Here is a 26,253-nt window from a genome sequence, read left to right as displayed (position 1 = left end):
CTTATCGGCGTCCTTGGTCCATGACTGCTGGCCGTGCACACAGGAACAATGATTAAACTGAAGCCTCTTCAACACAAGATAAGCCAGAACATTGAACGAATCTCAATGCATCAAAATAGTGATTAGCCTACTTCAATACTCAAAAGCATCAGATGTGATGAAAGTACTAATATTAGATTCATTCATCTTTAACTACTTTGAGACATTACACAGGATATTATGTGGTCAGTGGCTACGTACAATATGTTGTTTTTAGTGTCTGGCACAGAAATAGAAAGGAGAATATTGTATCAGTTTGGTTCTTTGTCATTGTCTTCCAGTGACAAAAGACTTAAGGACAGGGACTTAATGAAAGTGTCTATCAGTGCAGGGTTGGAAAGCGCACCTCAGAAAGCTCCTTCAGTTGTTCTGATAGGGAGGCTTTCATCTGTCATTGTCTGGAGGTTTCACAGACAGGTACTGTAGTTAGCAGGGGTATTTAGGTGCATTGTATTTCAAGGGGCAATAACTCCCGAAAGCTTCCAGAACCTCCATATGTGGAATAGAGGGGAGAGAAAATAAAAGCCATCTTTAGACGGAAATAAATTGGAATGGCTTTCGTGAAAGTGCACGTGGTTTTGCATAATGAATAATGGCCTTCCTAATTAGCAGACAGATGACAAGAGACATCATGAGAAAAATGGATTACTTGAGTTTCAGATTTCAGTGAAATAACAGAACAGCTGGTGCTGCCATTAATAGCTCTACTGTTATGAATTAGAAAACAGAGGCACTGTAGTAATTGGCTTATATTAATAATGATAATAGTTACATTGAGAGAAAAAAGACATTGGATTTAATGCGTGCCATTGTTATCATTTAATACCACACAATGAAGTGTGAAATCGTGTAAAAAAAGGAGGGGAGTAATGAAATTATTTTGAATTATAAACGCATTATGAGTCATTCATGCATGTAATTGTTTTTGGCTTTAAACTACATTATGTGACTACAGATTGTGCCAGTGTGCCAATATAACCCTGAAACTTCATTAATTCAGACACATGAACACAGAGGTGATGTGCCCCTAGGTAAGGGAGGAGTGTGCAGAATATCATAATCTAAATGGATCCTCTTGTGTGTTCTTAAAAGTGTAATTTTTGAACTTCAAATTAGGTATGTTGTGACCAGCGTACTAAAGCCCTAGGACTAGTTTTCCTGGAGGAGGTTAGAGAAATTCGTTTCACAGATGTTGAATTCATTTCTACTTGAGATTTGAATCTGACCGAATCTGCCAAGTCTGTGTTCAACTTCTGTAAAAACTCCGGAGCAAATTACCTACTGGTTTTCGGACAACTCAAATGGTCCTCTGAGAAATCTAACTCCCGTCTAATCAAATCATTTGAATGACATCCTCAAATGTAAGTTTGGAGTTTCACAAAAATTGATTATTTCACAAATAAATAAAATAACATTTGCATCTTGTACTGTCTCATTGATTTGCATCAAACATGTCTAACTCTACCTGGCATTCATTTGGGAATCATTTCCTCTACATTTGTGGATGGCTGCATAGATTTTGAAACATTTTCAGGGTCAAGATGTGCAGACAAATCCACAAATAGCACTCCACCCACTGCCTACTCAAAGCCAATCAGATAATGGCAACATCGTGCTACGATTGGTCAGTGTCTGTGGTCTGTGCTACGATTGGTCTCGCTACAACAAAACATCCGCCTTGCTCCTCTGAAAGGAACCGTTTTCTAATGGCACTTCATTCAAACTAAGCTAAAGTGCTGTTTGTGAGGTTAAAACACCCCGTTTTTCAAAATATTGTTGGTGTTAAAGGCTTCTTTATATTTCCATAAGGATAAACTATTATACACAAATTATGATCATTCACAGATTCCAAGCATCATGATCACCAAACGCAAGGGGTGGACTCGCATCAAAAGCAAATAGAACCCATTACAATCAGTGAAACTGTTGAAGCAGCAGTGGATTCAAGAATCCACCCCTTCACTGTCTACATTGGACGTGGTACGATTACAATTCTAACCTCAAAAAAATCAATAAAATCACAGATGTGGGGTGATAAGAATTTCAACTTAAATGTTGTTCAGAAAACTAGACCAAATAGGGCTAGGTTAACTTATGGAAGCACTAGTTTGGAAAAAAAAAACATTTACTAAACTAAAGCAATCATTATTTGAGGTTTGATTGAGTATATTTAGACCTACATGGATAGACACCACATTTAAATAAAGCACTAGAGCGAGGAGACTCCCAGTGTCATTGTCCATCCCAGTGGAAGTGATTAATGCACGATTAATTCCTTCAGAATAGATTAACAAGTTAATACCAGGTGACCGGCGATCCGTAAACAAATAAAATATCATGCGGCCATCAAGCAGCTTTTTGCGATGATGATCCCACACACACTAAAAAAACACAACTCCCTAACAGATGGCGTGATGAAGCCTCTTGACGGTAGAAAGTTCCCTTCCCCTGCCATAGAACTCTCAAAACAACATCTTGATGCATCATTAGAAAATATAGTTGAATTCTGATGACCATAGTTATTTGTTCATTTTGCATTTGTGCAGTTATACCTCAGAGTTCCATTAGAAATCAAGGCTTCTTTTCAAAGCTAGTTTTTTCCCCTGCCGATTTCCATTTTTTCTCTGCTGAGTACGGATAGAAAAAAACATACAAAAAAGTGCACAAAATCACCTTTTGATAAAATACAATGCATAGTGGAACTGGAGCATGCAATGAATTGAATGAATCACTGGTGTGTGGGCACAAAAATACTAGCATATAGTGTTGTGTGTAGTGGCAGATGCATACAGTAAATGGAAGTTCTTGGAAACTTTTCTTTATTATTTAGCATATAGTTTGAAAGGAGTGTAGCACTTTCACGAGAGACAGATGGTGTGTCTTCATCATTATTTATGCTGATCCTTCACCTCAGATGAAAGGCCTCCGTGCATGGATTTGGGATATGGTCATGCAAAATCGCTTATGCAGAGTATTTGTGAAAAATCTTTTGCACGTTCCTGCAGTGAAAGCACAATCAACTTTAACACATTATTTGACATTAGCTGTCATTTTATCTTAATGCATCGTGTTTCATGTCAAGGATGAATTCTGGCTTTACACAATCAAATTATCCTTGTGAAGTAAACAGATTGAAATATCCATGGTGCAACACTTTTTATCAGCATTATTACACATTAAAGGGATGATTATGCAATAAATATATCACTGAATTATTTGAAGGCTGATGAATGATGAAATCACACATCAATTTTATATTAACATGATGAAAAAAAAAAACTTCAACTACTATTACAGTATCTCAACGTCTGTATTTGTACAAAATCATTCATAAAAGCATCTACTTCAAAATATTATATCATTTGTTCATTTAAACTGCCTAACAAGAGTCCCTTGTAACTGGAGAGAATAGATGAGTCACCTACACAGTCTATATAAAACAACAACAGCTAAAACATCACCAAGAATTTAACAAATTATCACCGTACCATACTACCATGCGGAAGCATTACATCAGTCTCTTCTGATGAAAAATACACGAAAATGCTCCATATCTCGACCAGACAGAGTCCTAAAAAAGAGAAGAGATAAAAGACACAGCTGACAGAACTTGTCCTCTGGGAGAGTGTCAGAAAGACTGTAGAAACTCCCACTTTTTAAAGCCACGTTCTTGTAGCAATACTGGTGCGGTGGTCACTGAATACCGCAATCTGATAACAAATTTAATATTTTATTAACAATACTACAATAATTACATCACAATATATTTGTTTTTCTTTCTCTTGCCATTTATACCTGGATCAATCTGTCAGCCACAAATGAAACCACTATCCTATTAATCATTCCCCAAACACAAAAGTAGAGTCGGGTCAGTTTAGATATGAGGTCACAGGTAAATCGCAGCCCTGCTAATATTTGGAAAAAAGCACAATTGCAAGTGTGATTTTGATTTAAAGGTCAATAAACAAGAAGTTAATGTCGAGTAACTTACATTTTAGCCACAGTACCGCTAGCTCTTTTGTATGTTTTTGCTCCGTCAATGTAAATACAGTAGTGGCCAAAAATGTCCGGAGTGGATATTTGTTTTATTTTAAATATAAGGGAGGATCAAATCACTAAGCTTGGTTAGGGTATTATTAATCTTACAAAATTATTTGGAAGAAAAGGCAAACTCCAGCTAAATATTTCCTTTTACTATGAAAAAAGAATTGCATAGAAAAACAAAAAGCTTACAGGAAAAAGCATACATTACAACATTGTTAGTTCTCCCGTTTTTGCATGTGTTCATAATTTATTTCCTGTATGACAGCCTGGCCAAAAATTATGTCTAAACAATTGACTCCAAGCACAACTAAACAATATGGATAACTATTCTTTAACAACTTTTTAATAAGATTTGAATAAAGGGTAAATATGTAAATTTTCCTAGGGCCAACCATCACTTTCAGAATTAGTTTATGAGAGGTTGTCAGAAAAACTATAAAATATAAAAGTTTCAGTGGTCACTATAAAAATAATTGACTGCTGAATGCTGTGATAGATCAATCAGAACCAAGTATTCCAGAAAGCTATAATATACATTGTAGTGCAATTGATTAAAACGCGCATAAAATCCAGTATGAAAATATGTAGAAATCAACAAAACAAATGTATTTGAAAAATATAATCTAAACCTGCAAACATGTATCTGCAGTCCACACTCCTTTAGATGCAAAATGTATTGGTTTTTGTTTGCATATACTTCCCTATAAATCATCTTGATTATTACGAAACTAGCATTTCTTTCACCATAACAGAATAAAAAAATAACCTGCTTCATTCAATTTTACTCACATTCCACTCAAATTATGTATATTTTTACTGTCATCTTAGTGCTGAGTAGATACAACCGAGGGGAGGCATGGCTGAGCCCACAAATCCATCTTTATGCGGCATATCATCTCTGACTGAGCCCTTGCAGAGTTGTGCTCCATGCTAAATGGAACGAAGTCAGGCGAATATGATGGTCCATTAGGAATGGCTCAGTTTGGCAGCGGGTTAGACTGTAGCAGGTGACAGGGTGATGAATAGCTTTCGGCAGGAGTCGGGTCGTATAGATGGCAGATAGGGCAAGGCTGTGGAAATAGAGAAAACCGCAGGTTAAGCCCCAGTGCCCGTGTGATTGAGTCTCCATTTGGCATAGCAGCTGGGGCATTCACCACTGGAGTCCAGAAGTCAGCAGCTGAATCGAGAGTTTCAGTGACTCCAAATGCACTGAACTATTGGTATTCCTCAACCAGAGCACAAAGGCTATGCAAAGCTTTTCAATTATTACTTTTTAAGAGACAAAAATAGTACTTTTCCTTATATGGGGTATATAGTTCATGACTCACCTGTCGAATATCATACAGGAAGATGACCAAGAAGTTTTCCAGAAGTTCGATAGAAACCGTCTTGAAAGATTTCCATTGCAAACTGTTCCAAGATGGTTATAGCCACGTTTTTTATTAGAAATATACAAAGCAAAGTGCTTGTTGTCTTAAAACAATGACAACATCACAACAAAAGCTCATTACTAATGAGACAAAAGATACTCATAAATTACCATAAAGAGCCTCTCGCAGACTGATAATTAGGAACGAACTCTCCAGACATCACTAAAAGTGATAAAATCATCATCGATGAATATAAAACCATATTAATTATTCATGCCCCAATCCATGGGAATGTTTCAGAAAACCACTGAACCAAAAATACTAGTAAATGCTTAATGATTAATAATGTAAAATGTGCTTACTTGATCTAACATTCCTTTTTACAGTGTACACAAGCATTGCAAAGAGTCTTCTTTCTAAATTTTTTGTTCAAGAGCAGTGATTCATCTACAATTCAATCAGATGAGTGATTTGTAGCGAGTGATTAGTAAGGACTGTGTGCACTAGAAGATTGTTCAGTTGGCGTGACAGATGTGAGTGAAGAGCTGGAAGTTGAGGGGAATGTCTTGTGATGTGATTACTTAACAGATCCCCACAGTTGCTTGTTAAATTGTGCATGACTAATAGACCTGTTCAAGGACAAATTTGTGTTGACATGTTTGATGGAGTACATTCTCCAGGCCTGATGGTTACCTATTTCCAAGTTTATCACATAGAGAGTTCATGAGAACGCAACTTTCCTGATGGGGAGGAGGGGGAAGAGGATGCTGTTGGTCAAAACACTTTGAAGGTGCTTATGGATTGAAATTCTGCCTCCATTGTGTTTTTGACTCACTGGATCTTTTATGTACACAGATATAATTTATAATGCCAGATTTACCTTGTCACCTCAATCTGTTTCATATTTAAGAGCTTATTAATCTACACTTTAAAGTCTTCACAGTAAATCATTTTTGATAAATTACCACAACACAACTACATCTTTTGTAATCAAGCTTGAAAAGCTAATTTTCTGTAATACAATGACACCCCTGAATTAGGAACTTGCAGCTCATAAATCATGCTATGCGTGAGGTTAATGTCTCATCAGCCTTGTGTTCATAATGTATAATATAGCTGATATTTTCTGGCCATTATGCATCCAAAGACTCACAGTTTTGTGCATTAATTGTTTAATTTAGCTGCACTATATTAGTTGAACAAATTAGAGAAGTAGTGCAATGAATGAAATAAGTTGTGTCCATAATATCCAAAATGTTCATAATAAGGTTTGTCTTAGCAAATGTGCTCCAACTTAAAGACACCCATAATAAACGTAAAGAATTAAAATAATGATGGAATGAGGGATGGATTGATATATATGTTTTATCGCAATTCAGTAAATTCAGCAAATGCCAATTTCCACAACACAGTCTCACTCCCTACTCGTCAAAGGTCTGACGCATGGCCAAGGGAACCTGGCGTCACTTTTTAACGCACTGGGTATACCTTTGGCGTTATTTTTCAACGTGCAGGGTAGTCCTATAGACTTCTATAGAACTCAACAGCGTTGATATTTGACGTCTTGGGTTACCACACCCCAACCCGTTGTCTGCCTTGTATGAGGAGACTACAATAAATAAAAATAAAAAGGAATAGGCTCACAAAAAATGATCTATGCCAGGGCGAGTCAAATGGTGGCCCCCAGATCATTTTTATCTGGCCCTCCAACTGGTTTTTGATGTTTAAAAACCCTCGCAATCTGATATCAAAGTACCCTCTGCGCAAAGGTTTAGCGCGTTCATTAGCGGTGAGTTTAACAACGCACATGGTGTACAACCGCATTCAGCGGTGAGTTTAACAACACTCAACTGCAGGTAAAACGGCATTAAAAGGTGAGTTTAACAACACTCAACTGCAGGTAAAACGGCATTAAAAGGTGAGTTTAACAACTCCCGTGGCGTGCAAGTAAGCAGTTTAAGCGTTTTCTTGTCATAGGTAGGACACTGCTTTAACTATAACATGCTGGATAACGTATTTTTATCGGAGGTTTATTGATTTTAATAAATATATATAATATGCTACGATTGTGTTCAATTAATCACACAAACGTTTATTTTTTATTATTTTTTATTATTAAATCCTCTAAATTAATAACGCTGACGTCACCGTATGGGCGATCCCAAGGTCCATTGCGATTTTCCACTCGGTAAGTAGAAGGGTTAATTAATAGAGATGGATATTATTCTTACATTTACACATCAAAAACTGTTGAATCGGGACAAGAAGTTGTGTTTAGAAACTTTAGATTTGTAAGGTGGCCATTTCTTATGACGATAAATGATAGAAGACATTATACAAATATAGCTTTCTGCACCAAATGTGCAGGCTAGCAAAGTTAGCTAATGTTAATTGAATTCAAGTTCATTTATGTCGCATATAAGTTAATCATGTAAGGTAAAGTCATAGGGGAATGTAAGATTTTCAGCATTAAATTTGCCCACAACTCAACATTATGTTCAGAATGAGGAACGGTGTTGCCAGATTGGTTTGTTTTACAGCCTAATTGTGAAAAATCCACGCAAAATTATATATATAATAAACACCCAAAATAAATCCAGAATTAACAGTACAAATTAATTCATAACTTCTACATTGTGGCATCACAATTTTTCAATATGAAATAAAATAATTCATATGTATAAATAATGTAATAAGTAATGCTGTCATAAATTACTGACTGATTCATATATATATATATATATATATATATATATATATACATATATGTATATGTGTATATATATATATTATATTATATTATATTATATATATATATATATATATATATATATATATATATATATATATATATGAATCAGTCAGTAATTATAGTATAAAGTTGCTTCCAAAATTGGTGAATTAGAAAATATTTAACAATGATATAACAAAAATGATCGACTATGCCAATAAGTTGTGTTGTGTTTGTTGATGCTGTCTAAAGTGCACTGTAGAAAAAGTGTGTGTGGGTGTGGTGTAGATTTCAGAATGCCTCTAAGGAAGTTCAAGCCTTGCCCCTCCTGCCAAGCACCTAACCAGGTGAGGGAAAGTGGAATAGAGCATCATGTCTAATATTCAAATATGTGGTTTTAATGTTCTACATTTCTCATTATTAGGTCAATTGGACACTAAAGTATGCTCCTACTAAATGACCCTGTATGTATGTACTGTTACAAAACAGTAATAATGTAAGACGTCTGGTTGATATATATTTTGATTGCTTGTTTTGCACCAAGCGCCATAGGCAACATTGATTAGAGTAGCCTGGGTGTCTCCTACATCTGCCACTTTCACTGTATAATAATAATAATCCTGTGTCAATCGAGAGACGCATATTCTGAATTGCATTGTGCTTTGTGTGTTCCTTTCTTTCCTTTATACAGCCAAATTAAACTGTATCTTGATTGTACTTCTTCTCTGTGACTGTGGATCTGATGTCTCACTTTGGTATACTTTTACCAACACAGGTGAGCCGCAAAACCTGCAGCTCTTGTTTTGCAGCCATCTCACAGAAAAGCAAAGTAGCGGCCAAAAAGGTGACCCTGGACAGGAAGTGGGGGGAAAGGATCCTGAAAAATAGAAATGCGGGAAGAGTGGTGGACTCTGCCCATATTGCAGTAAGTAGAAATGCTCATATTTCATTAAGCAATATGATTTGTTGTTTGTTTCATTAATATTGTGTGATAAGGCAAGGGCCTCATTTTACAAAAATAAGTTTAATATGTCAGTGAATGAATTTGAGGTAGTCATAGATGGCATTGGTGTAACATTTTATTTTAATAAATTTGTAATTTGCTTGACATGCATGGAATATACTTTCTTTTTGAAAGGCACTCATGTATATTTGTTTACATATACAACCAGATACATTGTAATAACCTTGCTTTAGTACCACACGGGTACTTCAGTATGCGTGTTACTGAAGTCTCTGTCTCTGCTAAAGGCAGATCATAACTCATAATCCAGACCCAGAGTCATTATTAAAGACAGTCTTGCATGATTATGTAAGTAGATAACATGCTCCCACCTTGCACTACCACCCCTAGCATGTGAATATTATTGCATCTCACACTTATAGTGCCTTGCGCTGCGTTATTTTTAGAGAAAGTGCATGATGACGTGGCAAAATAACTCAGGACATGCGGGAAAGCCATGCTGTGTGCAACATATGTGTTGGTAAAAGCAAGGCCATATTCCAGGTGTCCTATTTCAAAGCCACAACTTGAAAAAGCATTTGAATTACTACAGGGGAGATAGTAATGTCGCGTTAAAAGTGGTAAGGATTCAACCATACCTACTGGAGTAGGACCGAGACCAGGTTCTGTAGAGCGGCTGGCTATTTTATGTCCGTTGGTGGCATTCCCAAATGAGTGTTTCTGTTTGTCCCCCAAGCTGCATTTGCCTTGGGCAGAGACAGGTAGACCAACCAAGGGGGGGAGGAGAGTGTTTGGATCAGGTGGATAGGTGGCCATAAAGAGGGAGTCTAATACACTAGAGGGAGTGTATTTTTGTTATCATAATTTTTTTTTTTGTGTGTGTCCAATCAATATAATTATTTTTGAAGGGTGTCAGGACTTTTAGTGTTCCCTTTAGAAACCCAGATTGCTAACTACTAGACCACCAGCATCCAGCACAACATTACATGAATATTGGTTATATAAAGCAGGGGTTCTCAAAACTGTTCGTCCCAAGGACCCTTTGTGTGGGAGAAAAATTTCCAAGGACCCCCTCATAATCAAAACAATTAAGCATATGCTTGCTACCGTTTGTATTCTTAGATGCCATTTCTATTCTCTGAAGTTGTGTTCGGGTCCACTATTCCGTGTTTTCTAGCTGGTGTGTACTAACTTGGTCTTTAGTCAACTTTGGATTTTGAATCACTTAATGATGTGGCTTATTACATTTATCCACTCAAACATTTATCCACGTTCATCAGCTATCTAAATGGCAAATAAGCCAAGCTAAGCAGCAGGAAGAACGGTTCATCATGTCCTGAGTGAAGTGATTCAAGTGATTCACAACAGATTGACTTGATTAGTCATAATCACAAAAAAAGTTAAATGTTAATGTTTTAATTTATTAGTGCATGTATAATCAAGATTTTATATGTAGATTCTAGATCATTACATCGTCATTAATAAGCATTTCTTAACGATAAAGCACAACTTTCATATTCAAAGCAAATCCACTTTGAGAACCACTGGTATAAAGTACATATTTCATGAGTTCACACACTTACATCAATTAAACAGAGTAAAGATTTTTGAAGATGCGTATTTGGCGTGCTGTCAGGGGTAGGACTCCGAGCTCTGGATTTTTGCCCGAATCCAGAGTACTCCAACCCCCCCCTTGTCATAAAAGTGAAAAGCTTTCCTGTAGCTCAGTGGTAAGAGCATTGCATTAACAACGCAAGGTTGTGGGTTCGATCCCAGGGGATTGCACATACCTATGTATAAATGAATAGGATAATGCAATGTAAGTCGCTGTGGATAAAAGCGTCTGCCAAATGCATAAATGTAAATGTAAAAGTATTTAGGACTAGAAGTGGGAATAACTAATGTTTGCTGTCTGCATTTATTTATTACAGGTTAAAAAACTAAGTGCATTGGGCTATATCCCCATTCTATTTTTCGCCAGGAAGGAAAAGGCCTCTGGAAAGTGGGTGGCCGATGTGGTGACCCATCTGCCACCCACTGAGGATAATCTTAAAATTGTGGCCACCATGAGAAGGGCCTACAATTTTTTATTAATCAAAGAAGGTAGGATTTGTGTAATTTAAGTCATGACGGTTTTAAAGTAGGGTTTTTTATGATGGGGAAATATCGAAAATTAACATACACATACAATATTGTAGGGAACTCCATGACAACATTGCCAGAGCCCCAGCATCAGGCCCAACCAGAGCCCCAGCCAGAGCCCCAGCCAGAGCCCCAGCCAGTGGCCCAGCCAGAGCCCCAGCCAGAGCCCCAGCCAGAGGCCCAACCAGAGCCCCAGCCAGTGGCCCAGCCAGAGCCCCAGCCAGAGGCCCAGCCAGAGCCCCAGCCAGTGGCCCAACCAGAGCCCCAGCCAGAGGCCCAGCCAGTGGCCCAACCAGAGCCCCAGCCAGAGGCCCAGCCAGAGCCCCAGCCAGTGGCCCAACCAGTGGCCCAGCCAGAGCCCCAGCCAGTGGCCCAGCCAGAGCCCCAGCCAGAGCCCCAGCCAGTGGCCCAGCCAGAGCCCCAGCCAGTGGCCCAGCCAGAGCCCCAGCCAGTGGCCCAGCCAGAGCCCCAGCCAGAGGCCCAGCCAGTGGCCCAACCAGAGCCCCAGCCAGAGGCCCAACCAGAGCCCCAGCCAGTGGCCCAGCCAGAGCCCCAGCCAGTGGCCCAGCCAGAGCCCCAGCCAGTGGCCCAGCCAGAGCCCCAGCCAGTGGCCCAGCCAGAGCCCCAGCCAGAGCCCCAGCCAGAGGCCCAGCATCAGGCCGAGCCCCAGCCTCAGGCCCAGCCAATACCGCAGCATCAGGCCCAGCCCGAGCCCCAGCCAGAGCCCCAGCCTGTGAAGGAACAACCCCCCCCCAAAAAAAGAAAGTGTAAGTGAACTGTGGTCTTAGCACACTATGTATGAATTTTCCCTTTTTGTAATCATTGTTCATGAAATACATAAATCTTCAGGTAAATTTAAGTACAGTCAATTAGTTAAAGGGTTAGTTCACCCAAAAATGAAAATAATGTCATTAATGACCCTCATGTCGTTCTAAGCCCGTAAGACCTCCGTTCATCTTCAGAACACAGTTTAAGATATTTTAGATTTAGTCCGAGAGCTTTCTGTCCCTCCATTGAAGCTGTATATACAGTATACTGCCCATGTCCAGACAGGTAATAAAAACATCATCAAAGTAGTCCATGTGACATCAGTGGGTTAGTTAGAAGTTTTTGAAGCATCGAAAATACTTTTTGGTCCAAAAATAACACAAAATAAGACTTTATTACGCATTGTATTCTCTCCCGGGTCTGTTGTCAATCTGCGTTCAGGACTCCGCAGTGACGCTGCTGGCGTAAGACGCTGATGACGTGTTATCTGGTGCGCCCGAGCTTCGTTTACAGTCTGAGGGAGACGCACGCTATATTCAAGCTATTCTACATTGTTTGCGTGGATATCATTTTTTTAATGGTGCGTAAATGTGCATGTCGCGGATGAGACACTTTTACAGCGTGCGTTTCCCTCAGTCTATAAATGAAGCTCGGGCGCACCAGATAACACGTCATCAGCGTCTTACGCCATCAGCGTAACTGTGAAGGATTGACAACAGACCCGGGAGAGAATACAATGCTGAATAAAGTCTTATTTTGTGTTATTTTTGGACCAAAAAAAACTAACCCACTGATGTCACATGGACTACTAGTTTGTCCTCGCATACATACATTTCAATACTGAACACACACTCTAGGAGTAAAGCAATGAGCAATACACACTTGAGGAGAGATGAATACACACACACACACACACATACATCAGTGGGCAGTCATCAGTCCCACCCCCACCCCCACCACTGACATTTTCAAAGTTCAAGGACAATGGTTAATGTTGTTCCCCAGGTTTTTATGTATTAATGTTTTGGTTCCCCAAAGAATTTGTCAAAGGGGGGGTGAAATGCCATTTCATGCATACTGAGTTTTTTACACTGTTAAAGAGTTGGATTCCCATGCTAAACATGGACAAAGTTTCAAAAATTAAGTTGTATGTTTGATGGAGTATTTCTGTGCCAAAAATACTCCATCCGGGTTTGTCACAAGTTTCGGAAAGGTTTTTTTGAGTATGGGCGTGTGTGACGTCAGATGCGGCGGAATCTCCTTAAACGGGTCCTAAGGGCACTTCTCCTGGAAGGGCGCGCGCTCACCCGTAGACCAGAGCAAAAGCAGTACGCCCATCAAAGCGCTGTGCTCGGCTTTGCTGACATTGTCATTAATTTCAATTTTAATTATATGATGAGATAGGGACTATCTTGACTACTTTCATTTAAAGGTTTTGGACATTTATGGTTCATTCATTTGTCTTTTTTTTGTCATTTAAGGTTGCCGGAAATGTAGTAGGCAAAAAGTTTTTAAATATGACTCCATAACAGGAAGAAGGATAAATGAGGTAAGACATATATTTTTCATTAGGCTCTGATCATCTCTCCATTGTCTGTGACTCATCTGGCATTTCACATATCACAAAATACTGACCATTTAAGCGAGTGGTAATTTGAGTCCAATTATGTTCAACTGAAGGCCAAGTTCAAAAACTGATTATATGTTTGTGTCTTTCTGTAGGGGCAAGCAGAAGTAAGGGTGAACTGGTTACCTTGCTCTGCATGGTAAGTACTGCTTTATATTGGTTTATATTGCCTTCATACATGTTCTTTCTGTTTCCACTTTTAACCATCTCATAGGTGGTGGATAAAGGTTGGAATGTATATTGTAGCACACACAACTTTAAATGTACAGGTGGGTCTCAAAGTTTTGCAACCAACAAGCACAGCGTTGAGAGAATTATCATGTCCACTAGGTTTTAAGTCCAGAGTCAATGCAGCCTTCTTCCTGGAGATTTTAGAGCATGGTTCCATCTGCTGACGGGCTTTATGTACATGCTGATTTCCTTTTCCAGCAGGACTCTGCCTCTGCCACAGTGCCAAAACTGCTAGTAACTGGTTTACTTAGCATGGTATTGCTGTGCTTAACTCATCTCACCTGAACCCCATAGAGAGGACAATGATAGACTACAAACCCAACATTACAGACAACCTCAAGGTCGCTATCAAACCAACCTGGGCTTCCATAACACCTCAGCAATGCCATACACTGATGGCCTCCATACCACACCACACTGATGCAGTAATGTGTGCAAAAGCAGCCAGACCAAGTATAGAGTGTATGCATTAACAATTTTTGATAAGTCAGATTTGTACATTTATTTTTAAAAGGTCGACATTTCTGTATTCCTCTTTATTCTAATATTTTGAGTTGATGATTTTTGGTTTTCATGAGCTGTAAGCTGTAATCATCAAGATTAAAACAACAAAAATTGCTTGAAATATTGCACAATATTGTAATTTTGGAGATCCACCTGTATATTAATTACACTGTTGGTTACACTATTGGTATAGGATGGATTAAATGCAGTGTCAAATATTGTCTACAGGATTTAGCCACTTGCTCTTTTCAGTACCATGCATAATTGCCCCTGTGTGATTCTATGTAGGAAGTAGACATTCACTGATATATATACATTAGTATCGGCCAAGATCATCCTTGTTTATCGATGAGAGTGGCTGATGTTTATCTGTTACAATGCATCAAGCACTATATATGTATAGGTTTGTATAAAAACAATTAAATACAAGACCGTTCAATATTTTTTGAAAATATTTATGCTGTGAAACTTATGTTAAAATGGCTCCTCTGTTTTTCACTGCTCTAATGTGATTTTTTTGTTTTTTGTTTTTTTGTTACTGATAGTGGAAAAATCTGGGAGGCGACATGGGAGCCGGCATGCCAGTTCCCACCAGGTGCCAACCATGTGTGACGTCACCCATTGGTCTATAATTCAATATGAGTTAAATACCTGCTATGAGTTGTCGAGTTCGCCGTTACGGGCACAGCCATCCTGGTTGCAGATGTGATGATTTTAGACGAGGAGGAGCTACGTTACGTTACACACTTTCAATGGTTTCCACCCTAACATGCTGCCATGCTGTTTTTTTGTCTTTATTATTATTGATTTTTGTTAAAAGCTGTGTTCAAATAAATCAAAGTATAACTATATTTCTGTTTATGTCTTTCATTCAACATGTGGGTTAGCCAATCAGCTGAAATTGTCAACGCGTCAAATGATATAGCCTATTGCAATATGATGCACCAAGTATGTAGGGAGCAGGGAGGTGGAACATGTTTTCATTCATAATAATTGACACCATTAAGAGAAAGTTGATTCCACCAGCTAAACCATACATTTTCTGTGTAAAGGGTAGCTGAGGTAGGCAGGGGTAGATAAATGAACAGGCTTACCAGGACCAGAGGTCATGAGGGTCCAGAAGCCTCTAAAATTTTGAAAGCATGGTTTCTAATTCAGGAAGGTTTATAAAGGCTTTTTAAAAAGGCTCCTAAAGGCAAGGCACATGAAACCCTGGCTGCTGCACTGTGGCCTTCCATTGACTTAGACGCACTGAATGTGTGCGTGCAAGTCTACCCCCGGATGGGTAAAAAGCAGAAGACAATAATATATATTTTTTTTACTTTTAATGTTATTATTTCAGTCTAAATGGGCCAGGGAAGTCAGGTTTCTTTGTTGTTTATTTATATTTTTAAAACTATAACCTCACATCTATCAATATTTATTTAGATGTTATCATGGTAGGCTATTCATTTCTTTATTTTAATAATATTATTTCGGTCTTATTACCGGTGAAATATTACAGTATGCTGTAGTGTAATACAGAACATTACGATATGATCCGAGCAAGACGATTTCAAAGCCCATATCCCACATAATCGGACAGCGATCAGGTGGTCTTTAACGCATCGCTTCAATGTACATATATATATATAGGCTAATCATTGGTTTTGTCACCAGCAACACGTTTTTTTTTTGTTTTTTTTTATTGAAGGCAACAATGGGTACAAACGTGTAAAACCATCAATATACAATCAAACATTTATACAGACATACCATACCAGAGACAAAGAACAAAACAAACAAAATAAGAACACAATAAAAACAAAACAAAACAAAAAACCATACATACTAAATAAAAATGAAAAAAATAAAATAAGAATATTAAGAGGATTGGGGAAATAGGTCTCATCAGCAAGTGCAACGTTGCTCAGCTTTGTTCCAGTAAGTGACGTAGTGACCTATGTGCTGCTCGGCGGGAACATATATTAACTACAAGTGCACACGCTTTGTAACAGCTTCTGTGGCGCGTCTCTTAGGGAGTTGTAGTTTTAAAGTATATTGTTATATTTCTCATAATTAGAAGTTAAAAGTGTAAAATTTTGGAAATACCCTGCGTTTTTTTGGGATGGGGAACACACTGGTGTCATCAGATTTTAAAAATATAATCGTTAAATAGGTGAAAATAGCTTATTACCATATTTGACAGTGCTTACAATGGGTAAACTTTGGTGACCATATCTACATGACAGCAGAGGCCCAGAGCTTTCTATAACTGCTGTTCTTATGTGTTTAGCACCTTCTGTTGCTAAATGACAAGCCTTCAAAGATGGACTGGGTTCAAGGTTCAGAGGTCAATATTTCAAAGCAGGAGTAATGTATCCTCTTCAGACTGACATATGTTACTCTCCAGGTTGAGACCTTTCCAACGATGTGTTTGCTATAGTCCTACGACAACGTTTAAATTTTTACATATCATGGTTTGCAGATGATGCACTTTGGGCGATAGCCTCCTTTATTCTCCCCAGAGGGATATCTGCCTTGAGTTCAAATGCTTCACACAAAACACTTGACATACTGTTTTATCATACAGCTGACATATACTTGCAATAAAAAACAACATAAACAAAGTGATATGTAGTCAGACTGAAGCACATCACACAGCAACAATCTATTGCTCATCTTTCACAAACAGTGACAAGGGCAACACACAACTAGCCTATTTGCATTGTATCATGAAGCTATTGCACAACCAGCCTCAAACAACATTATTTAAAGTTTTAATTGAGGTAGGTCCAAATAGGCCTATAGTTTAGAAATGTTAAGTTTAGATTGGGGTACCCATATCTTCTGCCAGAGGATAAGAGCCCATACTTGGTATGGAGAATAAAGATGGACCAGACCACATTCTTTATGCTTGCCTGGAGAGACTGGTTTCTATTCCTCTCCACAACCTTCTTGACAGTCATATTAAAATACTCTGTAATGCAGCATTGTAACATAAACCCTCTGATTCACCGTGTTTGCTCTAAATGATAACACCCACTTTCAACACGGGCCTTCCAGCCAAAAGTATTGTTCATATACACACCAAGGTGCCTATAGGAGCAGAGCTGATGCATTGGTTCATTATTTATGACCTCTGATACCTTCTGACCCATGTCACGACCCTTTCATCAGCTTGTGAAATGGTTGAATGAGATGTGTGAGTTATGTCTGTGTGCAGTAGGCTGAGGAAGCAGTGTGCCAAAAATGCCCAAACACATGTTGTATATGTACACTAACCCTAACCCATAAATTGATATTTCCTAAAAAGTAATTCATTTAAACAACTAATAATGCAAAGTGATTTTAGTGATTTCAAAGTCCCACACATACATTTGCTCATGTTTTTTACCCTTTAGTCTCCGCTATTAACATTTATCAACCACAAAATTAGAAAATTGCCTTTTTTTAAATAAATATGAATGGAAAATAATAATAAAAACGCTTCTCTTTGTATCGTTTATTTTTTGTTTTTCACAACAGTACAAGTTAAAACAAATGCAAATTAATCAAACAAGCCATTAGGCTGTATTTTTAAACACTTAACTATAGTTTTTTTATATAGTATATTATAAGGCAAATCAAAGTGCTTAGATCAGGAAATGTAGTTATTAAAGGGATTCTTCAATTTAAAATGAAAATTTTGTCATCATTACTCACCCTCAAGTTGTTTCAAACCTGTATGAATTTATTTCTTCTGCTGAACACAAAGAGAGATATTTTGAAGAATGTCAGTAACCAAACAGTAGTCTGTACCCATTGACTGCCATAGTATTTTTTTTTTTTACATACTAGGGAAGTCAATGGGACCAGTTAACTGTTTGGTTACCGACATTCTTCAAAATATTTTCCTTAGCGTTCAACAGAAGAAAGAAATTCATACAGGTTTGAGACAACTTGAGGGAGAGTAAATGATGACAGATTTTTCATTTTAAAGTGAACTATCCCTTTCAGAGACCATCTGTAGCAGGTGAGTAGATTTAAGAGTCCAAATTCAGAAAAAATGGGTTTGTGTGTCCATATTAAACTGTCGAAAAACTCAGATTTGCACAGCAGATGACATCAGTGGAATTATGTTTATTATTATTATTACAATACACATTTACACGGGAACATATGGAGGTTTTAATGGTCAATAACTGACAATAACTTAAGAACTTCATATACACGTGACTAGCATTCCTTAGCAATATCTGTTGAAGATCAAGGAAAATCCAATTTGCCCAATACACTCTTCAAAACATTTAATTATGAACAAAAAAATTCAAATGTAACATTAGGACATGTCCCACCTTCCTGCAAACTTTTCTGCACATAGTTTTGTTCTACCATAAACAGAAGAGGACTATTGGAAAAACAGTTACTTAAATTAATTTCAGTTTGTATAACTACATTATTGTTGTAATGTCACATGTAGATATGATAATTACTATTATTCAAGCATATCTGACTTACGAACAGTGTTTCCATGTTGATTTGACCGTGGTGGTCCCCCACAGCAACATTTCTGCCCCCCACGGTATCAAAAATAGGGCTGCATTGTTAGAGTGCATGTCGGAGAATAGCGCGGACACACGCTTCACACCGCGATTGTGTGTGTACTTCCTTGAGAACCGCAAGTCGTATAACTTATGTTGTCAGTTCATTTAAGCCTGGTCTTGCAAATTTAAGTTAACTGGTGATTTTTTTGGACCTGCCCCCACTGCTAAAAAACTAAAAAGGAAACACTGACAAATAGTGTTGTCAAAAGTACCGACTTCGGTACCAAGTCGGTACTGAAATTTAAAAAATGTGACGCTTTGAGCGCAATCATAAACACCTCTGATTGGCCATTGTGTTCAGGAGCTCATCGGATATGTCTGTGATTGGCTACAATGATCAACGCATGGGAGCGTTTGAGAGCACACGGAAGTGTTTGAAAGTGTTTTGAAAGCAAATAAAAAAGCAGGCGTCTATCAGCGCCAGTGGATCGATCCGCTGATAGACGCCTGCTTTCAAACGCTCCCGTGTGTATCTGTGTAATCGCTCGCTGAAGAGCGTTATTGATGTATATTTAAAACATGTTTTTGAAGCCCTGATCATTGTAGCCAATCACAGACATATTTGATGAGCACGTGACAATGGCCGGCCATTCCGAGGTGTTAACGATTCCGCTCAACAGCGCTCAAAGCGTCACATTTTTTAAATTTCAGTACCGACTTGGTACCGAAGTCGGTACTTTTGACATCACTACTGACAAATATAAGAAATCAAAACAAAAGTGAGTTCATGCTCATTTCTCACTTTGAGAGCTCCTTAAACTCAAACTCAGTTGTCTGACAGTTCAGAATCACTGTCGTATCCATCCCAATCATTCTGGAAGTCCATACTTGTTCCAGTCAAAACTTGAGAATAACAGTCTCTTGCATGCTTCATCATTCTGGTGACTTCTTGCTTCTTTCTCAAAGTTAAGCTGAGGAAACCCTTGATCCCTTCTTCATTTAGAGCCCACAGCTCACCTTATGGGAGTAAAACAAAAAATTATCAGAAAAAAATTACAATGTACAGTATAGTATTACAACACATTACTTAAATACGTACTTTCCAATGCCTCACTGGAAAGCTGGCATGACATCTCCTTGAGTGTGTCTGCACGAGTGGAAAGAGATTTCCAATGCTTTGCCATCTCAGACAGAACAATCTTCTTCTCCTCTTCAAGTCTCCTTATTGCCATCACAACATCAAATGCCTTCCTCTTGGTTTTCAAATCTACAGCGTCTGGGATACAGTTTTGGAAAATAAGTCAATTGTAAGTATGATTATTTTTCAAAGAATTTCTGAGATAATCTGGGATAAGGCATAATTGGTTTTGTGCTACTATGTGAATCAAACAAAATTGTCAACAGATTTGTGTACATACCACCATGTGAAAGTTGCCATGGCCAAACTGTCTCGTCAGAGAGAATGCTGTCAAAGACGATTCTTTCTGTATCTGGAACCATACTGTTGTACTTTTCAACAACAGAGCTAAGAATGGCCTTATCCTCTCTGATTTTGCGCCGAATCCGGGCCCGACCTTTGCTGCCATCTGTGTCTTTGTAAAGGCGCTGGGATCTTCTTTTAATGCTGGCCACCAGCACCTCCATTCTACTGGTCACCGCGTCAAGATCGGCATTATTTTTGGATGTTGTTGCTGAGAAGAAAAGAAGTGTAAACATTTCACTTACATTTTCATGGCAGTAAATGAAATGAGCTAAGTCTCAATGTATCACAGAACGCCACAGGGAAGTCATAAGGATTATCCCTCTTTGCTTCCTTTTTTTTTTCTTTATAAAAAAAAAGCTCCTGGAGGAAGGACAGGTGAGTCTCTCAATAATAATTTCATATTTCTTAGCGTGTATAGGAAGTATGTAACAGGGTACCGAAGAAAATGACAACGTAGCCAAGATGGGATCTGCTAACTGCGAGAAATGTCCAATGTTCCAACTTTTGGACTGTGCACCATTCAGGTACTTTCAGGGCACTTTGTTTTGACATGATTTCCAGTGTGCATTCACTACATACTAAAGTTTTGCATTTTAATTGCATAAGTATATGACCAAGAAAACAGTGTAAGTATGATTTAATTTTAAAACAGTAATTACTTGTCTCCCATTATTCTGCAGAACTGAGACATTGAAGTAATAGTATAACTCTCACCTTCTGCCCACTCCTTAATATCAGTGACCCAGCCCTCAACTTCAACCTGTGTCACTGCCAGCTGGATTCTCATGCTTTCCAGGTCCTGAAGTTGGCTTTCCAGGCGTTTGGTGGCCTTCAAATAACAAAGAAAGAAAACAAAAGTAATACCTACAAAAATATCCAATAGAAGGTATTTACAATATAAGAAAATAACGATACTCATCTCTACCTTCTGATATCGGCAGGCAAGTGAAGTAGCCAAGTTATTAAACTTTTGCTGATTCCAGCGCATGGCCATCAGTGTAAGCATGTCTGTACGTCCTGCAAAAAATAAAATAAAAATACACAAATCTGTGTTGTACCACATGTCCCTCACTGGCTACAATTTTCGTGTAACACTTTCAATCTAAGTAGTGCAGTGTGTGGTTACCTTACCTGCTTTGGACATGTGCTTCGTGGTCACAGCAATCCTAGAGAGGAAGGCGTTACACTGCTCAACCTCCTCCCCAAGTGTCAATCCAGCCCCTTGTTGGTAAGCTCCACTCCATTTAACCTATTAAAGAAAATACTTAAAAGCTTGCAACATACCTTTGCAGGTGTTTAGGGTTTAATGTTTTCTTACCTCGCATTTAAAATCATGGGCTTTGGCATGAAACACTGAGAGGAATGGTTTCATGCTAAGGAGGTGCTGGAGCTCTGGGCAGCTTTTTGCCACTTTGTTGAGGTAGGGCCAGTACTTGCAGGTTACATCCATTGCAAAAAAGCTTATTGGCTTATTTGCCAGCTTGTTCTGCAGGTAGAGGGGATAAGCATAGATTTCTCCCCTGAACATGTTGAGAGCGCCGAGAAAAACTCCATGTCGACAGACTGCAAGCTCAAGTCCCTCCTCATCAATTTTACTTGAGGATCTCGTAGACGTTTCCCTGGCAGCTGACCACTCCCCTCCACAGACACCTCTTCCAGAGACCTACAACATGGAAAAAGGTTGATATAAATAGTCAGGACTCACCCAAACAATGTCAACTGTAAGATGTTATTGGTGGTGTTTTTAGGAATATTATACAACAAGTTTACATGGTTGGTGGTAGAATGAATGTAATCCACAAATCTCTCTACTTCATCATCTTTTGCAATGAAGATGCCATCAAATAAGGCTTGTTCTTCAGATCTAAATGAAAGAAAGGTACACATTGACCTTCAATATGACACAGCAAAGGTTACTTTAACAACACTGCAAATTACACACATTTTGTAAGTACCTTGCTGCATTCTTAAAGCGGTAATGCTTGCGATTTCCGTCCACAGAAACAGCAAGCATGTCTGGGGTGCACGCAGGACAGACAAAATGCTCCTCCCTGCAGATCTTATCCACCTCAAATCTAACAGCCTCCCACTCCAAAAAGCTTTTTCTGAAGCTGTCTGCTGTGATCTTCCCAGTCTGTTTCAGAACAGTAAAACATGTCAACATAATTCACAGTTAAGTTAACTAAAGTTAATAACGTCAAAGGTGACGCCAAATCCTCCAGCATCGAGACTCCACAGGCAGCCGCTCAGCCCAGTGCATCATTGGAAATCTTTTGGCTCTTTGTATGTCACAGACAGAAAACATCACAACCAAAGTCCCAAATAAAAATAAGACAAGTTTCACAGCAAACTCAACTCCCACAGCAAACTTAACCAACCATGTCTTTATGGACCTATTTGCTTTTTTCTGAATGCAAACTGCATGAGTAGGATGGATGTGACAAGGACATCAATACTTGATCTTATACACAGGTCTAATGTTTTGAGCGATTGAGTTGATAAATTGTTCCAATACTTTTGTACATGTAGTGTACGAATTTAGATTTTTTACTGAGCGGTAGTTTTTACACAAAGACTTTGAATCTTATATGATGTTCTATCAATGTATTGAGTATAGCTGAATCACTGTTTTTTGATATCATCAACATGCTCCAATTATAATAATCAAAGTGTTGATAATGTCACCATAGTCATTCTGCGATACACGTCAACACTAGTACTAGTTGTTAGTGATTCCCACCACTAATACTCACACGGCCAAAGCGGACAGTTCGTTGATCAAGCATTCTTAAAAATGCTTGGCAAGACAGTCCTGGTGCTGCCATCTTCAACTCTTCATATGAACAAAACACATCTGTAGCGTACACCGTAGAAAAGTGAAGGGTAGCAGGCCAGTAGTCATTACGGACCAAGTCATCCACTCCAGCGCTCCAAGTGGCTTTGCATGCCTCGCATTTCATCTCAGGCATACTGAGATCATATCGTCCTGGAAAAATCAAAAACACATTGTATTATGCACAACTCTGACTATGCATTGGGAACTAGAGGTCCCTGCCGCATGTCCCGACACAAAAGACTGCAGCGCGGGACAGGTTTTAAAAGCTCTATGCAGGACTGGCCGGGATGAGAGATGTGTTTGCTGGTGCAGGAGGAACAGATGATTCACTGCACTTCCGCAAATTAAATGTGTGTAAAACAACATATACAAATGAGAAAGTAATGTATGTAATTATAGTTTGAATAGAAATAGATCAGGACACATTTACAAAGCCATTAGCACAGCCTTGTTTTTTTTTATTCAATGAAAAGTGGCAGAAAGCGAGTGGGAGAGCCCTATGGGGAGGAATCAGGTTAAAGTCCAACCCAGCTCCCTATGGTCACTTTGCCCACAATGTGATATGGACGCTACAGCCACTTGATCTGGAATGTTTATTCTTACCATTCATTGTAACCACAGCAACAACTTTTCCTGTGTTGATACTCAACGATCCCGGAGAACAACTACATATTTTCTCGGGCATCTCCAACGGCACAATACACACTGAAAGACACATCATATGCAGGGATTAAAGACATGCATCATCCTATGTACTAACTGGGAAGTATTCCATAATCATCAATGATTTGAAAAATCAATGATTTGAAAAGCTTTAAAGATAAAAGGTCATTAAGTGTGTTTCAGAGAAAGTACTCAAAAGATTCCTGTGAAACCCATTATACTGTGAAGTTATTTAAATAAACTGAGAATGGGACTAGGGCTGCACAATATATAATTGCGCTTTTTCTGACAGATACCATTACCATTTTTGATTGATTACCGTAATAGAGTTACATGATTACCATTTCCAATACGATTTTTGAATGTGAATGATTTGATTCAGTTCAATATTCCAAATGTCTCTTTAATTTGTGCCACCTCTGATAGGTAAGCACGGCCATTGTAAAAGAAAACTTACACCCACTGACCGACTGAAGTACACCAATCAGAATTTTTGTACTCTTCACGCACTCCCACCAACCAGAAGTTGCACAGTCAATGAGGATGATGATGTGAATATAAAAGTAAAATGTCACAAATGTACCTATGCATGATTATTTGCAGATTTTACCATTAGGCAGTTGCGTTGGATCATATTGCAATTGCAATAATTTTGCAGCCCTAAATGCGACACTCAAAAAAAAAGAAAAAAGAAGGAAATACAGCTTACCACACTGGGAAAGAGCCCTTTCCACGACACAGGTTGTTGGAGGCAATGGCTGAAAGAATCCAGCTATTGTTGCATCCCTGTTGTGGAACACGTGGTTTCGGTGTATACTGACATCACAATCAGCACAGAAGAATGGTTGTGGTCGGCAGTCACGACAACGGACAGCAGCTGGACTGCTGCCACATTGTTGGCAGATCGGAGTTGTCGCATTTTGTTGTGCCACCATGGTATTCACCAGACAGGGTCTCTCTTTCTCCCACCTCTCTGAGAGGAGACTTTTTCGAGTAGACCAGTCTGAGGAAGCTCGTGGTGGTGCGGGTGCCGTTTCCTGATCATCCAAGTCATCACCCTGTGAGTGGTTTAGCTCTTCAAGGAAAGTCTCTGTTAAAATAGTACATCATATTTAAAAACAATTTTCTACACTATCAAAGTGTGCAACATGGATGTTGTAGGTTATTCTGTCGCAAAAACATGTAATTTACATTGTAATTATTAGAATCTATAAACATAATGCACTAATAGAGACAAAATAAAGAACATACCAACAGTGTCAGGAGGACAGTAGTTGGTTATCTCAACGCTGCTGTCCAACATCCTAGTATGAGCACCAGTCTTACGACTGTAGGTAGCTGTAGCAGAAAATAAAACCTAAATCAACCTTTACAGCATTACAATTACATAGATTTTTTTGACAAGCTCATTTTATTCCACATGATACAAACTCGTATTGGCCCAATTTTGTTGTCTATACCACTTTGGATGAGTATGTAATAAAAACCTCATATCTCATACCAGACTGTCCAGACACTAGTGTTGGGTCCGAGTCCACCTTTGTCGAGTCCGAGTCGAGTCCAAGTCCTTAACAACCGAGTACAAGTCCAAGTCCGAGTCCAAAGAGGGTCGAGTCGGACTTGAGTCCAAGTCCTTAACATCCGAGTCCGAGTCGAGTCCGGCCGAGTCCACAAAGATTTAAATGATTTGAAATTGACCTTTCACAAAGACCCGCCCCTCTTGGTTACTGTTGCTACGTCCGACAAGCCATTCCTCTCTCACTCCACATGTTCTCGGTCGGAGCAAAGAGGACACTAACAATGTGCCAACAGACAAGACAGAGCAGGGTACTTTTGGTTTGAAATAAAGTCTCAGCTTTCAATTGTTTTAATTTTTATGAAATTCAAACGATAAATACTGTTTTGTGGTGCTTTAATGTGTAGGCCTCAGTTCAAGCAGCACGTGAACTGATAATCTCTTCTAGTTATAGCACAAATTTCTAAAAAAGAAATCAATACACACAAGTCCACTGCCTTTAATCTACTAACTGATTTGGTTTGTTTGTCGAACAAAAATGGCGTGTATCTGCATTATAATTGGTCAGATCAAAAACCTGTCAATCAAATCCCGGCGAAAGGTCTCAACACTGAGCTCTTAAATTAATATTTTAAACCTTACAAAATGATTGCAATGTATAGTTACAGTCATACGTTTACCTATTGTACATCTTTTAGAATCTGCAAGGTAATGCTTAATAATGCAACACAATGCATTAAGAGCCAGGGGTAAACTTTTGAGCAAGATGATGTTTAAATTTTTCTTATTGTGTTGTACATGCTAATATCTTATTTAGCCTCTGAAGGGTT

General features: G+C 38.7%; 2 protein-coding genes across 5 annotated transcripts; one reads left to right on the top strand and one right to left on the bottom strand.

The window, feature by feature from the left end:
* The first annotated feature begins 8,287 nt into the window (after nt 1-8,287).
* LOC307008592 (uncharacterized protein) lies at nt 8,288-15,271 on the top strand. Of its 4 annotated transcripts, none has more exons than XR_013799860.1 (8): nt 8,288-8,531; nt 8,960-9,109; nt 11,080-11,251; nt 11,347-12,057; nt 13,540-13,607; nt 13,781-13,824; nt 14,115-14,257; nt 14,966-15,103. XR_013799860.1 is itself a non-coding variant. In XM_079631532.1 (7 exons), exons 1-7 carry the CDS (start codon nt 8,424-8,426, stop codon nt 15,030-15,032), a joined length of 1,320 nt encoding a protein of 439 aa, XP_079487658.1. In that variant the 5' UTR covers nt 8,288-8,423; the 3' UTR covers nt 15,033-15,271. The 4 variants fall into 4 exon arrangements, 2 of the variants coding, with proteins under 2 accessions (XP_079487658.1, XP_079487659.1); XR_013799861.1 differs by having other exon boundaries at nt 14,115-14,378; XM_079631532.1 differs by lacking the exon at nt 14,115-14,257 and having other exon boundaries at nt 14,966-15,271.
* A 2,358-nt stretch (nt 15,272-17,629) lies between these two features.
* On the bottom strand, nt 17,630-25,257 carry LOC307008584 (uncharacterized protein). The gene is made up of 13 exons (XM_079631520.1): nt 25,159-25,257; nt 24,617-24,997; nt 23,848-23,949; nt 23,162-23,394; nt 22,364-22,542; nt 22,179-22,272; nt 21,727-22,071; nt 21,540-21,657; nt 21,334-21,425; nt 21,123-21,237; nt 20,344-20,616; nt 20,025-20,201; nt 17,630-19,942 (listed from the first exon to the last, which is right to left on the bottom strand). The coding sequence occupies exons 1-13, from the start codon at nt 25,208-25,210 to the stop codon at nt 19,752-19,754; spliced, it is 2,352 nt and encodes a 783-aa protein (XP_079487646.1). The 5' UTR covers nt 25,211-25,257; the 3' UTR covers nt 17,630-19,751.
* Between the last annotated feature and the right edge of the window lie 996 nt (nt 25,258-26,253).

This window comes from Phoxinus phoxinus (assembly GCF_949152265.1).
Source record: "Phoxinus phoxinus genome assembly, chromosome: 12".
Taxonomy (NCBI): Eukaryota; Metazoa; Chordata; class Actinopteri; order Cypriniformes; family Leuciscidae; genus Phoxinus; species Phoxinus phoxinus.
This window is presented reverse-complemented; position numbering and strand designations above follow the sequence as displayed.

Bases quoted from the DNA above. Each gene is read 5' to 3' on its own strand.
- LOC307008584 (XM_079631520.1), bottom strand. From the start codon at position 25,210: ATGTTGGACAGCAGCGTTGAGATAACCAACTACTGTCCTCCTGACACT. The intron at 23,395-23,847 runs GTAAGAATAAAC...TGATTTTTCCAG, and splicing joins TGCTGTGGTTACAATGAATG to GACGATATGATCTCAGTATG. The intron at 20,202-20,343 runs GTATGTACACAA...ACTGTATCCCAG, and splicing joins ATGGCAACTTTCACATGGTG to ACGCTGTAGATTTGAAAACC.
- LOC307008592 (XM_079631532.1), top strand. From the start codon at position 8,424: ATGCTGTCTAAAGTGCACTGTAGAAAAAGTGTGTGTGGGTGTGGTGTA. The intron at 11,252-11,346 runs GTAGGATTTGTG...ACAATATTGTAG, and splicing joins TTTTTTATTAATCAAAGAAG to GGAACTCCATGACAACATTG. The intron at 13,825-14,965 runs GTAAGTACTGCT...TGTTACTGATAG, and splicing joins TGGTTACCTTGCTCTGCATG to TGGAAAAATCTGGGAGGCGA.